The sequence below is a fragment of the Pseudoliparis swirei genome, chromosome 3, assembly GCF_029220125.1.
Source record: "Pseudoliparis swirei isolate HS2019 ecotype Mariana Trench chromosome 3, NWPU_hadal_v1, whole genome shotgun sequence".
Taxonomy (NCBI): domain Eukaryota; kingdom Metazoa; phylum Chordata; class Actinopteri; order Perciformes; family Liparidae; genus Pseudoliparis; species Pseudoliparis swirei.
The window spans coordinates 22,416,787-22,436,677 of NC_079390.1; the positions used below are offsets into that span (position 1 = coordinate 22,416,787).

Sequence of the window (19,891 nt, forward strand, 5' to 3'; positions counted from 1 at the left end):
ATGTATTTATTTATGTATTCATATATATATATATATAAATATATAAATACTTATTTATGTATATATATATAAATGTATATCTAGAAATATGTATATATAGAAATATATAACAAATTATATATAAATACAATTATATAAACATGAATAAATATTAGTTAAAAAAAATATATGTATATATAGAAATAAAAAATATGTATATCTATAAATTCATATATATATATAAATATATATGTATATATATATATAAATATATATATACGTATTTATATATATATAAATGTCTATGTATATATAAAAATAAATATATAAACATAAATAAATATGTATAAAAACAAATGTATATACAGGACTGTCTCAGAAAATTAGAATATTGTGATAAAGTTCTTTATTTTCTGTAATGCAATTAAAAACAAAAAAAAAGCATTCTGGATTCATTACAAATCAACTGAAATATTGCAAGCCTTTATTCTTTTAATATTGCTGATTATAAACTCTAAAATCCTATCTCATAAAATTTTAATATTTCAGACCAAGTAAAAAAAAGATTTATAACAGCTGAGTGTTTGTCAAGGCTCAGGAAACCCTTGCAGGTGTTTCGAGTTAATTAGACAATTCAAGTGATTTGTTTAATACCCTACTAGTATACTTTTTCATGATATTCTAATATTTAGAGATAGGATATTTGAGTTTTCTTAAGCTGTAAACCATAATCAGCAATAAATCAGAATAAAAGGCTTGCAATATTTCAGTTGATTTGTAATGAATCCAGAATGCATGACATTTTTTTTTTTTTTTTTTACAGAAAATAAAGAACTTCATCACAATATTCTAATTTTCTGAGACAGTCCTGTATATGTATATAAATAAGAAATATGTACAGTATATGTATGAATAAATATAAATCAATAAATATGTATATATATAAATATATATAAATAAATGTGTATTCATAAATAAATGTTTGTATAAATAAATGTATGTATATACATATATACAGACATACGAACACATGTCCACTCACTGGTAATGGAGCTTTTCTATGCCTTCGTCAGAGTGAAGAGCAGATTTAGTGAAGCACACACACACACACACACACACACACACACACACACACACACTGGCCACTGAGTGTGTGTTTGGGTTCTTTACAGCTGACGCTAAATATGGCAGGAAGCCAGCACCAATCAACACGTCTGTCAGCAGCGACACAACGAACACGTCCTCAGCCTCAAACCACCGACATCACAGGTTGAGAAATCCGGTTCTGAAATGCTGAGTTTCAATATGCAAATGAGGCTTTAACTTATTATCCCGTGAATCTCCGCATCAGACGTCTCTCCGCTCGATGCGATAGGTCACTTATTAATTAATCCGCTCGAACCGCCACCAGGTTCACTGTAGCCCCGCCCCCACCTCCTCCTCCTTAGGACTTTCTACCGACGCGCTCAACTTCAAATGGCAAAACACGAGCTTTGATCACCGCCACACACCTACAGCATCCCCCACAATGCACCGGGGCCACGGCCGCCTGCACGACTCCCGGACGACATTTTTAAAAAGTGCCCTTTTAACCCCTTATCAGCCATATAGTCCAAACAGGTCCACGCAAAACAAACTTTTAGTTCCATGGAGCTTGGGGGGAGGGGGGGGGGGGGGTGGTAAAGTGAGTGACCAGATGGCGCCAGAGGAAACCAGCAACACATTTGGGAACGCAAACCTCCACGTGGCCTCGACACACACACACACACACGCAGGACTAAAAATACTGGATTCCACCGAAGACCCGATGGGCCCCCCGGGGTCCTCGCCCCTGTCGTTACCACAGCAACAAATCGGTGTCCACAGGAACGACCCCGCAACGCCGCGGCATCGCGGGCACTCCGTGGACACAAATTGTACATTTAAAGAAAGAAAGAATTACGATCTCAATATTGCTATTTCATGAACTTCGGGGGAAAGGAGGATGAAGTAAGAGAGGGATACTGTGAGAGGTGAAGAGAGAGAGAGAGAGCGAGCGAGGGGCACCTCTGTGTTTGGAGAGTTAACACGTCAATGTCACCCGTGATCACGACCGATACGGACGACATCATGAAGACAGAGGGCAAAAACAACAGCTGTGTGTGGGTGGGGTGGGGGGGGGGGGGTGTTAACCGAGATGCACGTAGCCCCGCCCACCTCACACACACACACACACACACAGCTCCACCCCTGAACAGCCTGACCCCACCTCAGGAAACCCCAAACTGTCTCCGTCCTCAGCCACCTGACTCCCGGCCTAATGTTACCTCATCGCAGTCAGTGTTGATTTCCTGGGCGCTTAGTAACTTATTCCCCCGCCCCCCCCCCCCCCCACAGGACGGCCTCGCTCTAACCTTAAAGCAAACAAGAGTTTTAACAACAGCTGTCCCCCCCCCCCCTAATTAAAAGCAGGATCCACCTGGAGCCCGTTAAACATTATCCATCTCGGTTAATAGCCGACCGGAGTGTGAGGCGGAGGAATCCTGTCCGCGGCGTGGCGTTCACCTGGGGACTCATGTGCCTCCACTCAGGTGTGCACATGAGGAGAAAAATAAGAAAAACTCATATTAATACATATAAATATCCCCCGAGGACGTATAGATGTATTAATCTTCACCTTTTTTGTTTTCACTTCCCAAAGCCAGTGGCACAGACTTGTTTGAAACCCGTCCGTCTGCGGCACCACGCCCACCTCCACGGCCACGCCCACCTCCACGGCCACGCCCATCTCCACGCCCACCTCCACGGCCACGCCCATCTACACGGCCACGCCCACCTCCACGGCCACGCCCATGCGTACCGCCATAGCCGACAGACGGGGAGAAGCTTTTCATCCCAAACGTGTATTTCCAGAATTATAAACCGCCTTGTGTGCGTGTGTGTGTGTGTGTGTGTGTGTGTGTGCGTGTGTGCGTGTGTGTGTTTTCGGACTTCTTGAAACGCGCCTCGTGATTTATTTCCTTCATGGTGCCTGAACTTGTCGGTAAAAAACTTGAACATCAGTTCAATGAATATGAAGCAGGTGGATTTCTTTTTTTGGAGTCCTTTCTGCTTCCTGTCCCAATCAGAGCTGCTGCTGGGGGTGGGGGGGGTTGCTCTGGAGGAAGTCGGCTGCCAACAATGACATCATCGTGTTGCACCAGCAGAGGGAGCTGCATCAGTCCAGTATCTGCACTGCATTCATCTACACCCCCCCCCCCCCCCCCCAGTCCCTCCATAACACACACACACACTCATGCTAGCAAAGCCCTCCTGGCAAAAGCACAAATAGGCCTCTAACCTCTCATGTCTCATGCTCTCTCTCACACACACACACACATGGAGAGTAATAGTGTGTGCACATCGGTGTTACCGTGTGTGTGTGTGTGTGTGTTGTGGCCTGTCTTTGTGCATAAGTGGTCCTGTTTACCGGAGGACAACTGACCTGTTTATGTGCATACATCAGTGACACTTACACACACACACACACACACACACACACACACACACACACACACACACACACACACACACACACACACACACACACACACACACACACACACACACACACGGCCTCACTATGTATTTGTGTGTACATGCAAGAGAGAGAGAGAGAGATTACAGGCCTATTCACAGTGTTGTGCTGGCAGGTATTCATTGTGTGTGTGTGTGTGTGTGTGTGTGTTCGCCTTTGGCTGAAGCAGCGAGTTAGAAAGGGGGGGGGGGCGGGAGGGGAGAGTCTGGTTTGGAAAGGTGGAGGAGGAAGAGGAGGAGTGAGGAAGGAGGGAGAGGAGGGGAGGGGTCAGGCAACACAGTCTTTTCGGCAACTCCCGCCAGAGCCACGGTTGCCATGGCGACGGGGCGAGCGGAAGCAGAGCCTCCCTCGACATGTACTATTAGGGCGAGGGAGAGAGAGAGGTAAGGGGGAACAGAGAGAGAGAGAGCGAGAGGAGGGGGTAGTGTGACATTATGAAAGAGAGTAGAAGAAGATGGAGAGATGAGATAAAGGTGTGTAAAACAAGCCATATTGGAGGAAGGGTGTCGCTGGAAAGCCAGGAGGATGACCTTTGACCTTTGACCTTGTTCTGACGCCCTGACCAACCCCAGTTGACCGGTGCGATACCCTCCACCTCTCCTCCTTCCGTCTTTTCTGTTCTCCACCTGTCCTCCACCCACCGAGCCGCTCATGAGCGCCCCCCCGACGCTCGGTGGCCAACGTGGGAACTACTCCTGAAACCTCAGCTTCCTACTCTCTTTTTCCAAAACAGACCCTCAAACACAGGCACCGCCACCCGACACCACCCGGAGGAGCGGGAGCCCGGTGGCGAGCGGGCGGCGGGTGGCGGGTTAATAAAAGAACACACACCCAGGGGTCAAGAAGAAGAAGAGTTTACAAGAGGAGGCCAAAGGAAATGTCTAAAATCGGAGAGACATTGAGATTCGGGGGCTTCGGAATGTTGTTGAGAAAGAGATGGAGAAAATCTACACCTCGGGATTTTGTGTTTTTCAAATAGCGAGATATCGATATTGATAGCTCGAACAAGAAAGTTACTATCACTTTCAAACCAGGAAAAGACTCAAAAGTCTAAGATGAATCTCACGTCATGATATAATATATTTATGTATGTATATATTTATTTTTTATATTTTATTTAAATATATATATATATGTATATATAAATATATATATATAAATATACAGTATATATACAGTATATATAAATAAATATACATATATATATAAATATATATATATATAAATCAATATATATAAAATATAATAAAAATATATATTTACATATATTTAATCATATATATATATATTTACGTATATATTTATTCATGTATATATACATAACTATATATATAAATCTAATATAAAATAGTATATATATATATTTATATATATATACACAAAATTAAAACCAACTGGAAAATTATTTGTGTACGTGAAGTGATTAAATTCGGTTAATCCCGTATTCCATAAACAGAAAAATATCCAAGAAAGTAAAAAAGGTCAATTAATGAAGTGTCCGTCCTACAGAGCATCTTCTTTTTATGTTGAAACCGAGCAATAAAAAACTAAAGTTACCAGTTGAACCGGCATCCATCTTGTTTGTTTGTTTGACCTTTTTATTTTACATTGTACTTTTTTTAAAGGGATAATCGTGATTTAAAGTTCAGTTTGAGAGACGTTTAAAGTGTTGGTGGGAATACCAGGATCGACCAACTTCCTGGAGACTTTATCTCTGGACAGGAAACTCCTAAGAGGCGTGGTCACACACACACACACACACACTGCTTAATGATCCCTTACGCAATAGTACTCCACCCAGCCCCCACCCTGCACTAACCCAAACCACACCATGCCCCGACACACACACACACCACACACACTCTAGCAGACTCCTCCCCCATCCCCCCACCGCTTCATGAGAACACGCTGACATAATTCAGTTTTTGTTCTTGTTTTCTTTTTAATCAGCCAATCAAGAGTGTATTTTCTGTCAGCAGGTGTTTTGAGGCTCTTGAGGGTCTCTGATTACAACCCCCCCCCCCTACCCCTCATGCACACCCACAATGCCTGATGCTCCACTTTATAAATGTCATCTGGCAGTTCTTCCATTCAGACAGGTATATTATTTTGGGGGAATTCTCAGTAAATGGTGCAGATAACGCATGTTAATATTGAACAATTGACGCATTTCCAATCTAAAGTTTTTTTTCTTTTTTTCTAAATATATATAAATATATAAATAAATATATAAATAAATCTACAAAAAAGTAAATATATTAATAAATGTATATATAGTGATATATATAAATAAATATATATAAATAAATATGTACATATAAATAAATATATACATATATATAAACATATATATATAAATGAATACATATAAATATATAAAAATATACAATTATATACATATATATAAAATTATATATATATATATTGGTTCATTTTAATTTCAATGTTTGCTGATTTGACCTTGGAAATTGACCCCTGTAATATGCATCCTTAAAATTTTTGAAATGCACTTGTGGAAAGAATCTATAGAAAAATAGACTACACTTGTATTGTGTGATCACCTGTATTTTAAACATAAAGGTCACCGACATGTAATTGGCTTCCTCGTATCAGATTTTTAAATATATATATATATATATATATATATATATATATAAGGAAAGCACAGAAGCCTGTTCATTGAGTACATCATGACTTTTGGAACAAGTCTGTGCAGTTTAGAGTACCGTTGGCCCTCGATAAGCTTTGGAAACGTCAAAGATGTGAACGGCACAAAGCTGACGGGCTGGAACACAGAAATGTGTCAAAGCAAACCTGAGATCTCATATGAAAAGCCCCTTTGCATCTCTTTAAATCAATCATAAATATTGTGTTGTACACCTCAAGGCCTCATGATATCCTCCACACTGATCACCACCTTCATTCAACTGTTTGTGGTTTAGTCAACTTTGTAACAACCCGGTACTTTTTGAGTTATGCGAATAACACACAAACACACACACACACACACATACAAATAAATAAATACACAGCGATCAAAACATCCGCAGAATGCGAAGGTAACAACAACAACAAACATTGAAGGCAGCACAGAGGACAACATGGATCTCTTAATCCTGCAGTGCAGCCTTCCCTTATCTGACCGGCGACCACACCCTCTCAACCTCCTTCGCCTCCTTCCCTTCCATCTCTCTCCCTATTTCCTCATCCGTCTCCTCTCCCCAAAATAGTTTCTCCTCCTCCACCCAGTCCCGCCCGGCAACACCCGCCCTCCGTATCTGGGCTAACTGCCGCCTCGCCTTATCATTACCGCTCCACCCTTTATTCTCTACCTCCTCCGACAGGTCCTACCCACCCGCTCCGCAGCCTGCCTCACCCCGGGGGTATGTCGGCGCTCTTTAATTACTCGCGATTACATTTTTTAAATCGGCATCGTAAAAAAATGGCTGTTCCCAAATGTCAATTAAAGTACGCGAGACAATAGGCAGACGAACGGCCGTAAATATGAGCGCCGTCCCTTTAAATGCTCAATCACCCGAGTGCGTCTTTGGGAACACAGCGAGACCAAATAATCTGAGACACCAAAATGACCGATGATTTATGTTTCCGAAAAGGTTGTGATGACACTATTTAGAATGAAAGCAAAGTGTTGGAGACAAAAGACCGAAACCGGTGAGTCAGAGGCCTCTCGGGACTCGGTGAACATCAAAGATCCATCGATCCGCCTTTACATCGACAATAATAACTTTATTTATATAGCACCTTTCAAAACAGACTTTACAAAGTGCTCTACAGAGAATCAAGGCAAAACAAATAGAACGGTAAGATACAAATATAAAATAAAAAACAACAGACAAACTAAATTCGGACGACGTCACTTAAAAGTAGGGTTGGGTACCGAAAGCCGGTGCCAAATAATGTTGACCTTCTCTGGTGACTCCGCCCTGACATTGAGGCGTGCCGAGCACACCGGCGTCAGGCTGGGCGCGACGGGGAGACGGCCCCCCTGAACACGAGGAGACCGATGATAACGAGAGCAGCCTGAACTCAGATTAGCACCGAAACGTTGATCGCAAGTCTTGCGTTCATAAAAGTAGCGCAACAAATAATAAATTAGCCATTATAACCGTGTTTAAGCTAGCTCGTAGCTTGCGCTGCCTCGTAGTTCGCGCTACCTCGTAGCTCGCGCTAGCTACGAGTTAGCGCAAGCTACGAGCTAGCGCGAGCTATAAGCGCGACAGTCTGATATCTGTTGTTTGTCAGTGCTCCATGAGAACGGCTTTCACAGGGAATCTGGCCGAAGAGGTTTTTAATGTCGTCATTGTCAATCGTCGTTTTGTGCTTCTTCTTTTTTTAAGTATCGCTTCAGGCACCGGTATCGTTTAAAAAAAAAAAAACGATACCCATCCCTACTTAAAAGCTGTTGTATCAAAATGGGTTTTAAATGGAGATGTATGCGCTCTGTCGAAATTAAAGACATCATCTGCTCAACAGAGGCGGGAACCAGCCGGACACGAGGAGGCCGGCCGACGCCGACAGCCACGAAAGACCACGAACGAGTCGCTGCTCGAAAAACCACAGAGTTTAAAAGTCTTTATTCGGCATGATGTCGTTTTTTGGGGGGTTGTTTTGGCGCTTTGTCTGGCCACCATTTCAAAGCCTCGCACTGCACACTTCTCAATGTTTATTTACACAACTCAAATCCCCCCCGAGGCCGGTGAATCCGAGAGGGCAAAAAAAGCCCGGTGTGGGAGACGAGGAAGATCCGTGTACCGTAACCCACGAGGGGAAAGGAAAGCTCAACTCGTGAGCCGACCACTGAAACAGAAGAGATAACGGGGTGAACCCCGAGGAGGAGTTCCTATCTCGAGGAGGAGGATTCATCCTCTCTCTCTCGTTCTCTCTCTCTTTCCGCCGTGACCTCTGACCCCCGTTTGGTTTTCACGGAGCTCGGGATTAAGAGAAAACAAAAAAGGAAAGAAAAAGGTCAACGCCGCCGCTTCACATGCAGAACCCTGAAAATGTCAACGCGCCGACGCCGGAGCAATTAGGTTTGTGTTCACTAAGTGAGCTTTAAGCCTCATTCCCCTCGCTGGAGGAGGAGGAGGAGGAGGAGAGAAGAATAAAAAGAAGCCCATTGAGGAGATAGAAGAAGAAGAAGAAGAAGAAGAAGAAGAAGAAGAAGAAGAAGAAGAAGAAGAAGAAGAAGAAGGAGGAGGAGGAGGAGGAGAAGACCTCAAACTGCATCAAGAGATCCCGCACTGCCACTTTTCTAGATTTAAAGACGTTCCTGACCTTCATCATCAATCACTCCTTCCTCTCTCCTCCTCATCCTCCATACATCTCTGCAGTCAATCCCCCCGTCCACCGTGCACTTCATCTCTCCATCTACAGATCCCCTCATCTTCACTTCCGTCCTCATCCTGCGCTCCGTCCTCTGATCTATTACCCGTAAAGTAGATAGATAGATATAGATAGATAGATATATACTTTATTAATCCCCAAGGGGAAATTTGTCGTGTGTGTGGAGCGGCTGATCAGGCGCTCGGAGCCTGTGAAGATAGGAACACCTTCACATCTGAACCCAGGAGACTCTCTCGGTGACCTTTAGGTCTCTGGGAGTTGACCTTCACAAGGAACGCACAGCGCCCCCCCCCCCCCGGCCTCGCTGCAGCAGAGCCACACGCCTTCAGGGGCAGCTCCGCGGTCCTCGTGGAATTATAAACCGGGGAGTTAAGTCGCCGCTAAACCGCATTAATCTGTTCCCATAGTTACCATAATTATATAAGAAGTGGACGCGGGGCGTCGTGACGTCGCCCGCCGGTTTCGCGGACCGAGTGACGCGAGGGGGTGGAGCTGAGTCCGAAGACGTCGCTCACATAGCGTGAAAGGGTCAACGTCGTAAGAGTCGTAGCAACCTGTCAATCACCTGTAGCCCCGCCCCTAAAGCGTCCCCTGCTTTATGGTCTGTTTGACTCTAAATTACCATAAAGTACTAAATGATGACATCATGCTGTATAGAAGAAGACTTGAAACTAGAGACTGAGACATAAACTAAAAAAGGGATTTCTATTGTAGGAGTCAATTATGGAAGAACGTTAAAATGGATAAAAGAATGGTCAACTCATTTTTGGTTTTCAAAATAATTATTTATAAAACCATTTTTGAGGGTTATAAGTGTGATTGAAACGTATGTATATGGGAGATTTATGTGGATATATATTTATATATACAAAATGTGTATATATTACTATCCTAAGTTATTATAATCAAATAAATCAAAGAACATTAATATAAAATAAAGAGAAATAATAAAGAAACTAAAAATAATACATATATATGTATATATATTATTTTTATTTTCTTTATTATTTTTCTTAATTTTATATATATTTTTTTATTTATTTGATTATAATAACTTAGGATGGGAATATATAAAAATGTTTTGTTTCTACCGATACCTTTTCAGTCTTTCTGTTTTGTATATTATATAGAATAATATTGTATTGTATTGCAATGATTGACAACCAAAAAAATAAAAAGATAAACCAAGAGAAGTTGAGTCAGGTAACCGGGTCGGACCTCTGCTTCTCGTCTCAGTCTTCCACATCTGAAAACAAACGACTGGATTTTCCCGTTTAATAATTACAACTCGATTCCGGTATTGCTGGTTTTGTGACACGGGTCGGACATCTTGGTATCCGGACCGCTTCGTTTGGGATGGAACTAGAACCGAGCTCAGACGGGGGGTCGGCGGCGTCTTCCCCCCGCTCTGTCGGTTTGTTTAAGGCCTTCTTGGCGTTAGTTCTCGTCGTCCTCCCAGATCCCAGAGAAAGTAAAACAGGAACCAGAACTCTGACCCTAACCCAGAGTGATGCTGTGAATCTGGACTCTGAATAATTCTTAAAATTGCTGAAGGAGAATAAATCACACACCACGCATTCTTCTAATCAACCAATCAGCTCCGCCCCCCTCACCCCCCTCCCCCTCCCCGCATTCTCACCGTGCACTCCATCTCCTCCGGCTCTGGTTTGATCTGTACAGAGGGCATGGCTGTACCGCCCTCTTCCTCCTCCTCCTCTTCCTCCTCCTTCTTCTTCTTCCGCTTCTTCACAGACTGTGTCGCCACTTCCTCCCGCTCCCCCTTGACCGCCGCCTTCTCCTGCGGCGTCGGCGGCCGAGGCCTGGTCGCCTGCTCTTCCTCCTCCTCCTCCTCCTCCTCTTCCGGCGGCGGCGGCGATGAGGAAGACGATGGCGGCGGCTGCGGCGCGGTCGCGGCGCTCTGCTTGGCCGCGCTCCTCAGCTTCTTCTGGGCGCCGGCCGGTCTCTTCTTCTGCTTAGGGGTCGACTGGCACTGAGGAGGAAGAGGAGGAGAAGGTGAGAGGGGCGTGTGATAAGTAGAGAAGGAAGGTAGGGAACGAGAGGAGGTGATAAGGGGGAGGGGGGGTAAGTTGAGGAGGGGGAAAAGAGGGGGTTGGGAGGAATGGCAGAGAGAAACAAGGGGAGGGGGGTGAGAAGAAGAAAAATCCCAAACTTCCAGGACAAGAAGGAAAGAGGAGTGAAGTGGGCGGCGGGGGGGGGGGGGGGGGGGACAAGAAGGAAGCAAGAGGAGGGAAATGTGAAAAGGGGAGGAAGACAGGTAGGAGAGGAAGTACGACAGGAAATGGCACACGAGAGTTTGAGGAGGGGTACATTACCTCTGGAAGCTAAAGAAAACCCGCCTCTCACAAGTCCTCCAGGAGAGGAGGGGTCACACAACGCCCGGCGCACACACACATGCTGCTCACTTCAACGGGAAGAGAGGGAACATTTAAAATGAAATGTTGAAAAAGGCAGAGAGACAGAGGAGGCCGAGAGACAAAGGCCTAATCCTGAGGCTGCCAGTGAGGGAATGAGAGCGAGGGAGAAGTAACAGAGAGAGAAGGGAGGAGTAGCCGCCGACTGACCCCTCCCTCCCTTTCAGAGCAGGCAGGCGGACACACCCTTTTCTGGAAGCAGAGAGAGAGAGAGAGAGAGAGGGGGAGTGCCGAGGCAGAGGGACTCAACACACACACACCCCTTCTCTTCTTCTTCTTCTTCTTCTTCGCTGTCTTCCATTTTCTCTCCAACTCCACTTCCTCTCGCTCTCATCTAAAATGTGCTATCTCAAAACTCTCCCTCTAATAAAGCGATAAAACTAAAAGTATTAACGGCCGAACGTTCCCCGCCGTGTAAATCATCGACTCGCCGACGACGACCGTAAATCCGAGCCGATCGATCGGTCGAGCCGGTCGGCGGGCTGTGATTGGTCGAAACTCAAACGGTTTTAAGTGGCGTGACGAACCCGGCTGACAAACGCTCCTCTGTTCGTGTGTCTTTATCGACAAATTAATGATCCAATTAACAGAATAAAAGAACTTAAGTGTCCCAGAGCCGAGTCATAAAAATGTCCGGCTTGATGATTTTTATCAGACAAGAACCAGGAACTAACCGTCGCGTGTTATTTAAATTATTGAATTTTAAAAAGCCACGAGGTTTTGTTATATTTGAACTTTCATCGAGCTCGATTAATTCTGATTGACGGGTTTTAATCTCGCAACAAAAAAACACAAACTTCCTCATCTCAGTTCCCCAGCGGCCGACCCGCGGCCGGGCCGCGACCCTCAGGTTGAATACCTCCGCTGGGGAAGTCGCCGCTGAAGATGACTTCCCTTCTAAATTAGTGTTCTTCCTCTTTGCGGCCGACGCTTCGTTGAAGGAGCGCGGCTCGGGGAGGTCGGCGGGTCCGAGCGGCGCCTCGTACGCGTGGACCTGACACTGGCTTTGAACGCACCGCGCCGCCCTGCGTGAGCGAGACTCAGACAGGAAGTGACCACATCACACCTTCTTCTTCCTCACAAGCGGCGAGGCTGAAATACACAAAAGTCCAAAACTTCCCGCTGGGGAACGTAGCGCCGCACGTATCCACATCGATAGCGAAGATATATTGATGTTACGGGTAGAATAACTTAAAGTAGAACTATTTAAAGGCAAAGAAATCTACTTACTGTCCTTTAAACTTCAAACAAAGACTTTCTTTGTGCAGAGCTGAGAGGAGCCACAGATCCAGGACCGCCTCGAGTCTGTTGCAGGCCAACATGTGACCCGGCTCCAGCAGATTCCACTGTGAGGTGTGGCATCGGCCAATCAGCCTGGGTGTGGCTGCCAGCACAACCCCTCCCACACACACACACACACACACACACACACACACACACACACACTGGTCTCTCAGTCCCATTGTGAGGGGACAGAGCCCCCTCTGTGTTACCAAACAAAGGTGAAGGCAGCTCAATGCCACACCTTCCCCCCCCCCCCCCTTCTTCCCCCACCCAACCCCCCCAACGCAGGCCGGCAACCCACCCACAGCCGAGCTCTGACATTACACCAAACTACGTTTTAAAAGCAGCTTTTACTTGACTTTCTATCGCTTTGTGGGTCCCTGGCATCTTGTAAATCATAATTAATGAGGTCCAAACCGTGAACACGCTGCCGGTGTATTTAAGAGCAGATTATTTGGGTGTGAGCTAAAACCCTGAAGGTGAGACCCGATGTGTTGGGCCACCATTTTGTCACAACATTAAACAACCACACAGAAGGGAACCCATCGGACTTCTACACACAGATGAACAGGACGTGGACCACAATGCACTGCAACTAAAAGGTTACAAGCAGGAGACGACCTCTGGGGCTGAAGGCCCTGAAAGCTGCATTCTCTCTACTGACCACCAGGGGGCGACTCCTCTGGTTGTATAGAAGTACTCCATGTATTAAAGCTGCATTCTCTCTCCTGACCACCAGGGGGCGACTCCTCTGGTTGTATAGAAGTATATACTCCATTTATTAAAGCTGCATTCTCTCTCCTGACCACCAGGGGGCGACTCCTCTGGTTGTATAGAAGTCTATATAATGACTCTGCTTCTCTCTTGATGTATTCCCTCAGTAAATATTGTCAACATGAGTTTATGTCTCAGTCTCTAGTATCAAGTCCTCTTCGATACAGCATGATGTCATCATTTATACTTTATGACGAAGCTGGGTATGCATGCTTTAGGGCGGGGCTAGGGTTAGTTGTCTTTGTCCAGTCTGGGAGTGGTCAGGGTTTTTGTCTTACAGCCGTAATCCTCTCACAGTGTGCTTACACCTCCTGAAAGTTGTTTGTTACATTTTTATTAAATATGTACTTAGCTCCACCCTCTTGTGTCATTTCTGATTGCCGGAAAACAAGATGGTGACGGCCCCAAAAACAGAAATACGAATAAATGCGTCAGGGAAGCAGGAAATGCAACGGTGCGTTCAAAGAGGTCGATAGAGGTGAGAGGATGCTACGGAAGCGTATGCAAGCCTCCTATCACAAAGTTAAAGATGCGTGTAAATGATATCGGCGTGAACATTTTCTGGATTCATTTTCTGGAAACGATGTCAAGGGAAACATCTGGAATCTTAAGAAGTCTTCTTCTTCTTCTTCTTCTGTCCATCGTCTCCTTCTCGGTTCAGTTTTTCGGGGGTTTAGTTTCAGCCGTCCGGCCTCGTTATCATCTGGTAATTGGCCACTTCTGGCTCGGCCTCCCGGCTCCAACCGGCCCATTCGGTTCTACGGAGGTGCCATGAATGAAAATGTCTCGTCACCTTTTTTCTAAAGAGGTCTCGTCAAGTTGCAAATGTCCCCGACGAGAGAAAATGCAAACTGTTGCCGGTTGTCGGACACTCGGGGAGGGTGCTTTCGCTTCTCCGAGCCAACTTCTTAAAAGGTTGGAATTCTAATGAGACGTGACACAAAGCACCTCTTCTGGTCGTGAGAGTCTCATTGTTGACATTTCTAGGTGAGTGTCAAACAGTCTGGAAGAAGGGAGGATTTGTTTTTGTCTGGTGGAAAGAGCTGAAGGCTGCGGACGGCACAGCTGAAGGCAGGAATCCAGGATCTCTTTCCCCTACAAACGGAAGGCCTGAAGAACTCTGCATTCTGGTCCTTAGCTAACGTCATTGTCTTTAGCTAACGTTCTTGTCCTTAGCTAACGTTATTGTCTTTAGCTAACGTTCTTGTCCTTAGCTAACGTTCTTGTCCTTAGCTAACGTTATTGTCTTTAGCCAACGTTATTGTCTTTAGCTAACGTTATTGTCTTTAGCTAACGTTCTTGTCCTTAGCTAACGTTCTTGTCCGTAGCTAACATTCTTGTCCTTAGCTAACGTTCTTGTCCTTAGCTAACGTTCTTGTCCTTAGCTAACGTTATTGTCTTTAGCTAACGTTCTTGTCCTTAGCTAACGTTCTTGTCCTTAGCTAATATTCTTGTCCTTAGCTAACATTCTTGTCCTTAGCTAACATTCTTGTCTTTAGCTAACGTTCTTGTCTTTAGCTAACGTTCTTGTCCTTAGCTAACATTCTTGTCCTTAGCTAACATTCTTGTCTTTAGCTAACATTCTTGTGCTTAGCTAACATTCTAATCCTTAGCTAACGTTCTTGTCCTTAGCTAACGTTCTTGTCCGTAGCTAACATTCTTGTCCTTAGCAAACGTTCTTGTCTTTAGCTAACGTGAGCTTCTTGTTTTGCGGAGTCTGGAAGAAATCTGGATCGAATAGGATTTGCAATATAATTCCTCTGCATTTGTTTAAACATCATGTGGAGTTCAGGCGGAGCCACGTGAGCAGCACATAAATCTCAGAGAAAACACCCCGAAGTTTTAAGTCGCCTGAACTTCTGTGTATCACACCACGCCCAGATCTGCCACTCCGAACAGGACGGAGAGGCTTGTGCAAATCCGACTTGATCCACATCTGTAGCCAGACAAGGGGAAGGAGTGTGTGCGTGTGTGTTTGTGTGTGTGTGTGTGTATGTGTGTGCGTGTGTGTGGAAAAAGCAGCACTAATGAGTAGTGATAGTGGGAGACTGAGTGTGCGTGTTGTACGTGTGTAAATGAAAAGTGAAATGAGTGTGTGTGTGTGTGTGTGTGTGTGAGGGGGGGGTGGTCCACTGTGGAGTTCTTGGAATAAAGAAGGGTGGGGTGGGTGTGACCCTGTCAGCCTCTGGTCCCACCACAGGAAGTCAGGGTGGGGGTAGAGAGGGACGGACAGACATGGGACCCTTTCAGTGCCGATCGTGGCTTTAAGGACTTACTTTGGCCAAGGACATCCGGAGGTCAATACATTTGCTAATGAGAGATGACATGTTGGGGGGGGGGGGGGGTCAGATTCTGCTCAGATGTTTATGCATGTTGTTCCTCTTGTTTTATGCGCAACAACAAATCGCGTAAGTATAAAGAAAGAGAATATAAAGCATACTTTGTAACAGGTGACGCTAACTGTCATATGTTAATAACAAATAGGGTTTGTAACGATAACCTTGTTAAAGCCGACAAGAGTTTTATCAACAACTAGAACGTCCAATGTACCAACATAACACCGTAACGTCACAACGGAACAACAATATAACATTGTACTAATGTTACAACGTAACAATGTAAAAACATAGTATGGTTAGAAAATAACAAAGCAATGTATAAAGATAGTAATGTTACAACGTAAAGAAACTATGTAAAAACATGTTACAATGTAACAAAAAAAGAAAAACATAGTAATGTTATAACATAACAAAACAGTGTTAAAGTATACCAACTTTACAATGAAACAAAACAAAGTAAAAACATAGTAATGTTACAACGTAACAAAACAATGTTAAAACATAGTAATGTTACAACGTAACAAAACTATATAAAACATGTTATAATGTAACCAAAACTACGTAAAAACATAGTAACATTACACTGTTACAAAACTGTGTAAAAACATGTTACAATGTTACAACGTAACAGAACTAGATAACATAACAATGTAACAAGCGTGAATGAATAACAACCGCTGTTCCAGGACTCTCTTGCTCGTCATCCTCGTTATTTTACTACGGAACAATAACGGTCATGTGAACATCACGGGAACATATTGTCCTGGGCAATGTGTATTTTTTGTGTGCGACTATCCAAGAATATTCCATATGTTTTGCGGACTTCAGTGGTATCATCACAGTTCATAAACAGTTGCAGCTCTTCTTCCTTCCAGTGTTAATATAATATAGAGTTTTGGACGTTTAATAACCAAAAGACGAGATGATCAAGTGAAAGAATAACTATTTCCGTCCTGCACCAGCTGATGAGGCTTAAACTCACGGGGCAGATGTGTTCTGGACAGGATCCGTCTCCGGTCTCCAAACAGGCCAATCTCAACATTTTTAAAAGTCTATTTTTAACCGCTGAAGGCTGACTGAGCGTGAACTGAACACTCGTCCTCGTCCGGCTCCTTACGTTCACACCCGCTCAGAACAACCGGTCCGTGACTGCCGGGGCGGAGAGAGAGAAGAGAGGAGTCTTCTGGTCGGGGATTCAAACCCCCGGCACCACCTCGCTGGTTTTGTTACGTTGTAACGTTACTATGTTTTTACATCTTTTTTGTTACATTGCAACATGTTTTATATTATTCTGACACATTGCAGCATTACTATGTTTTTATTGTTACATTGTAACATGTTTACATAGTTTTGTTACGTTGGAATGTTACTATGTTTTTACATCTTTTCTGTTATATTCCAACATGTTACATTGTTTTGTTACATCGTAACATTACTATATTTTTTACATTGGTTTGTTACATTGTACAATTACTATGTTTTCTTTTTGTTGTTACATTGTAACATGTTTTCACATCATTTTGTTACATTGTAATGCTACAACATTTTTACATTGGTTTGTTACATTGTAATAATACTATATTTTACATGATTTTGTTACATTGTAATAATACTATATTTGTACATGGTTTTGTTACATTGTAATGCTACGACATTTTTACATTGGTTTGTTACATTGTGAAAAAGATGAAAAACAATAAATGGGATTTGAAACACTTGAATCCTACATCATCAAACTACCTGAGGTGGTTTAACTGAATACTTTAATTAGGTTGTATCTGCTGCCTTAAGAGTGGACGGACAATAAGAAGACTCGAGAGGTGCTGGAGGAACTTACTGCAAACATTCTGACGTACAGAAGTACACTCATAGAAATGGCCAGTGAAGGGTTAACCGGCTCCGTTTCAGTTCATGTAGTCATCTGACTAACCGAATGACGAAATCACGAAAGTTACAGGTGACTTTTTGTGTTGATAAAAATATATATGCTTTAACGAATAAGATCGCAGTAAACGTACTCTCACGACTCATGGATCTTATGACGGATCTTTTTTTAATTTTTTATTTCAAACATTTACACAAAGACTTGGCGAGTTAATAAAAAAAATCGTAGCTGAGCAAATTTTTTACAGTGCAGAGATAGAGAGAGAGGGAGAGAGAGGGGTTGGGGGGTGGGACAGAGACACTATCTGGGTCAGTGCTGCCTCTCTCCAACACCCTGGGCCTGTGTGTGTGTGCGTGTGTGTGTGTTCTGGGTGGGGGGAGGGGGGGATTGCCCCAGTCAGCAGCACTCTGTTCATGCCATCACAGGGTCCAAGTACTCGGTTCATGTCTGGTTGTTCCTACAACCCGTGAACGCCACAATTTGCAGTTGCAAAACAAAAACAAAAACTGACAAAGGACAGCACACACACACACACACACACACACACACAGACACACACACGTGCCTCTATGCCCATTAAATATGATCATCATGAAATATGCAGCTTCAGCTTGGGCTTCACTGTGATCTGATGAAAGTGACCAATCAGCCGGAGAAGAGGAAGAGAAGCTAAACGATGTCCTCCACCTCGCAGCGCCATATTTGGACTCAGGAGGAGACACCTGTCAATCACTTCTATACAACCAGAGGAGTCGCCCCTGGTGGTCAGGAGAGAGAATGCAGCTTTAACACATGAGGTATAGACTTCTATACAACCAGAGGAGTCGCCCCCTGGTGGTCAGGAGAGAGCATGCAGCTTTAACACATGAGGTATAGACTTCTATACAACCAGAGGAGTCGCCCCCTGGTGGTCTAAAAGACGAGAGAAGAATTGAAGTGCAGGTCAGGATGGCCGGAAGAAAAGACAAGAGTGCAGAGGAGGAGGAGGAACGGAGAAATTGGGAAAGGAGAGAGCGGTCAGTTCCCATTGGTTCTCCAGTTGAGGGTCAAAAGATTGCACAAGTCCTGTAACTGGAGTCCCTCACACACACACACACACACACACAGGCGCGGCCCTCCCAGCCTCAGTCAGAGGACCCAAAATGAAGTCAACTTGTGTATTTGTGTGCGTGTGTGTGTGTGTGTGTGTGTGTGTGTGTGTGTGTGTGCGTGCGTGTGCTCGTAAGTACGGTGTGTGAGCGATTAGGGTCAGAAGCTTTTGGCCTGCACTTCCTTTATATAGAGCAATTCAGACATGAACACACACACACACACACACACACGGCTCCCTCGCTCTCTTTCCACCTCTCAACCTTTCATACTTTCTTTTTCCTTGTGTGTGTGTGTGGGGGGGGGGGGGCTTGGTTAATAAGTCACAGAGATGAGACGATAGTTAGGCGGCTGGTCGGGACGCCAACAATCTGCAGCGCAGCAGAACTTCCTATGATCACTGCTCCGCAAATGTGAGACAATTACAATGTTAAAGCTCTTAAATCAGAGACACTATTAATATATTCTTCACGGATCACCAACATTATTACGATTCGTCCTGAGGCGGACGCACATCGGTTGCGAGTACGCGCGAGAGTTCACGTCGGGGAAACTTCACACACTTGTTTAGAGTTCAGGTTCATCTGGTTCTCCGGTTCAACCAACGCGATGACGGATCAGTGACATCTCAGAACCTGTGCAGCATCTTCTGGTTATGGATTTTTCAATAAAACAAAAATGGTTTCAAACGATGGCGATCGTGGGGAGAAGAAATAACGGGTGTCAAAAGGATCTGGGAGGGGATGAGGGGGACAGGAAAGGGAGCTGGAAGAGGAGAAAAATAAAAGTGTAGAACGCGAGAGAGAAAAATAAGGAGTGAAACTTTTCTCACCCTCTCTCACACAGCTGGGACCTCACAAGCCCCGCCCCCCCCCCCTCCTCCACCTCCTTATTACCCCTCTCACCACTGTCACTAACCTCTCCCAGTGGCGTCTTTACCACCTCAACATTCATTACTAATATATTCAGAAAGTAGAAAATAATTTAATAAGTTAATGTGGCATGCTGGTACACACACACACACACACACACACACACACACACACACAGAGAGGACACACTTATCTCCGGTCCCCAACCAACCACTCCCTGATAGCACCCACTGCCTCCACCCCTCCGTCAGCTGAGGAGAGGGACCACCGCCTCTTAACCCTTGTGTTGCCTTCGGGTCAATATGACCCGATTCAAT

At 44.4% G+C, this 19,891-nt stretch overlaps 1 protein-coding gene and 1 long non-coding RNA gene across 2 annotated transcripts in view; one reads left to right on the top strand and one right to left on the bottom strand.

Moving 5' to 3' along the window:
- klf8 (Kruppel like factor 8) overlaps positions 1-19,891 on the bottom strand; it is a 47,424-nt gene that overhangs the window by 11,563 nt on the left and 15,970 nt on the right. Inside the window, exon 2 of the mRNA XM_056441656.1 lies at positions 10,539-10,889. Within this exon, the coding sequence (XP_056297631.1) occupies positions 10,539-10,889 (351 nt within the window). The remainder of the gene's footprint in view (positions 1-10,538; positions 10,890-19,891) is intronic.
- On the top strand, positions 10,857-13,746 carry LOC130211406 (uncharacterized). The gene is made up of 2 exons (XR_008835047.1): positions 10,857-10,912; positions 12,600-13,746. It is a non-coding gene; the product is annotated as an uncharacterized LOC130211406 (long non-coding RNA).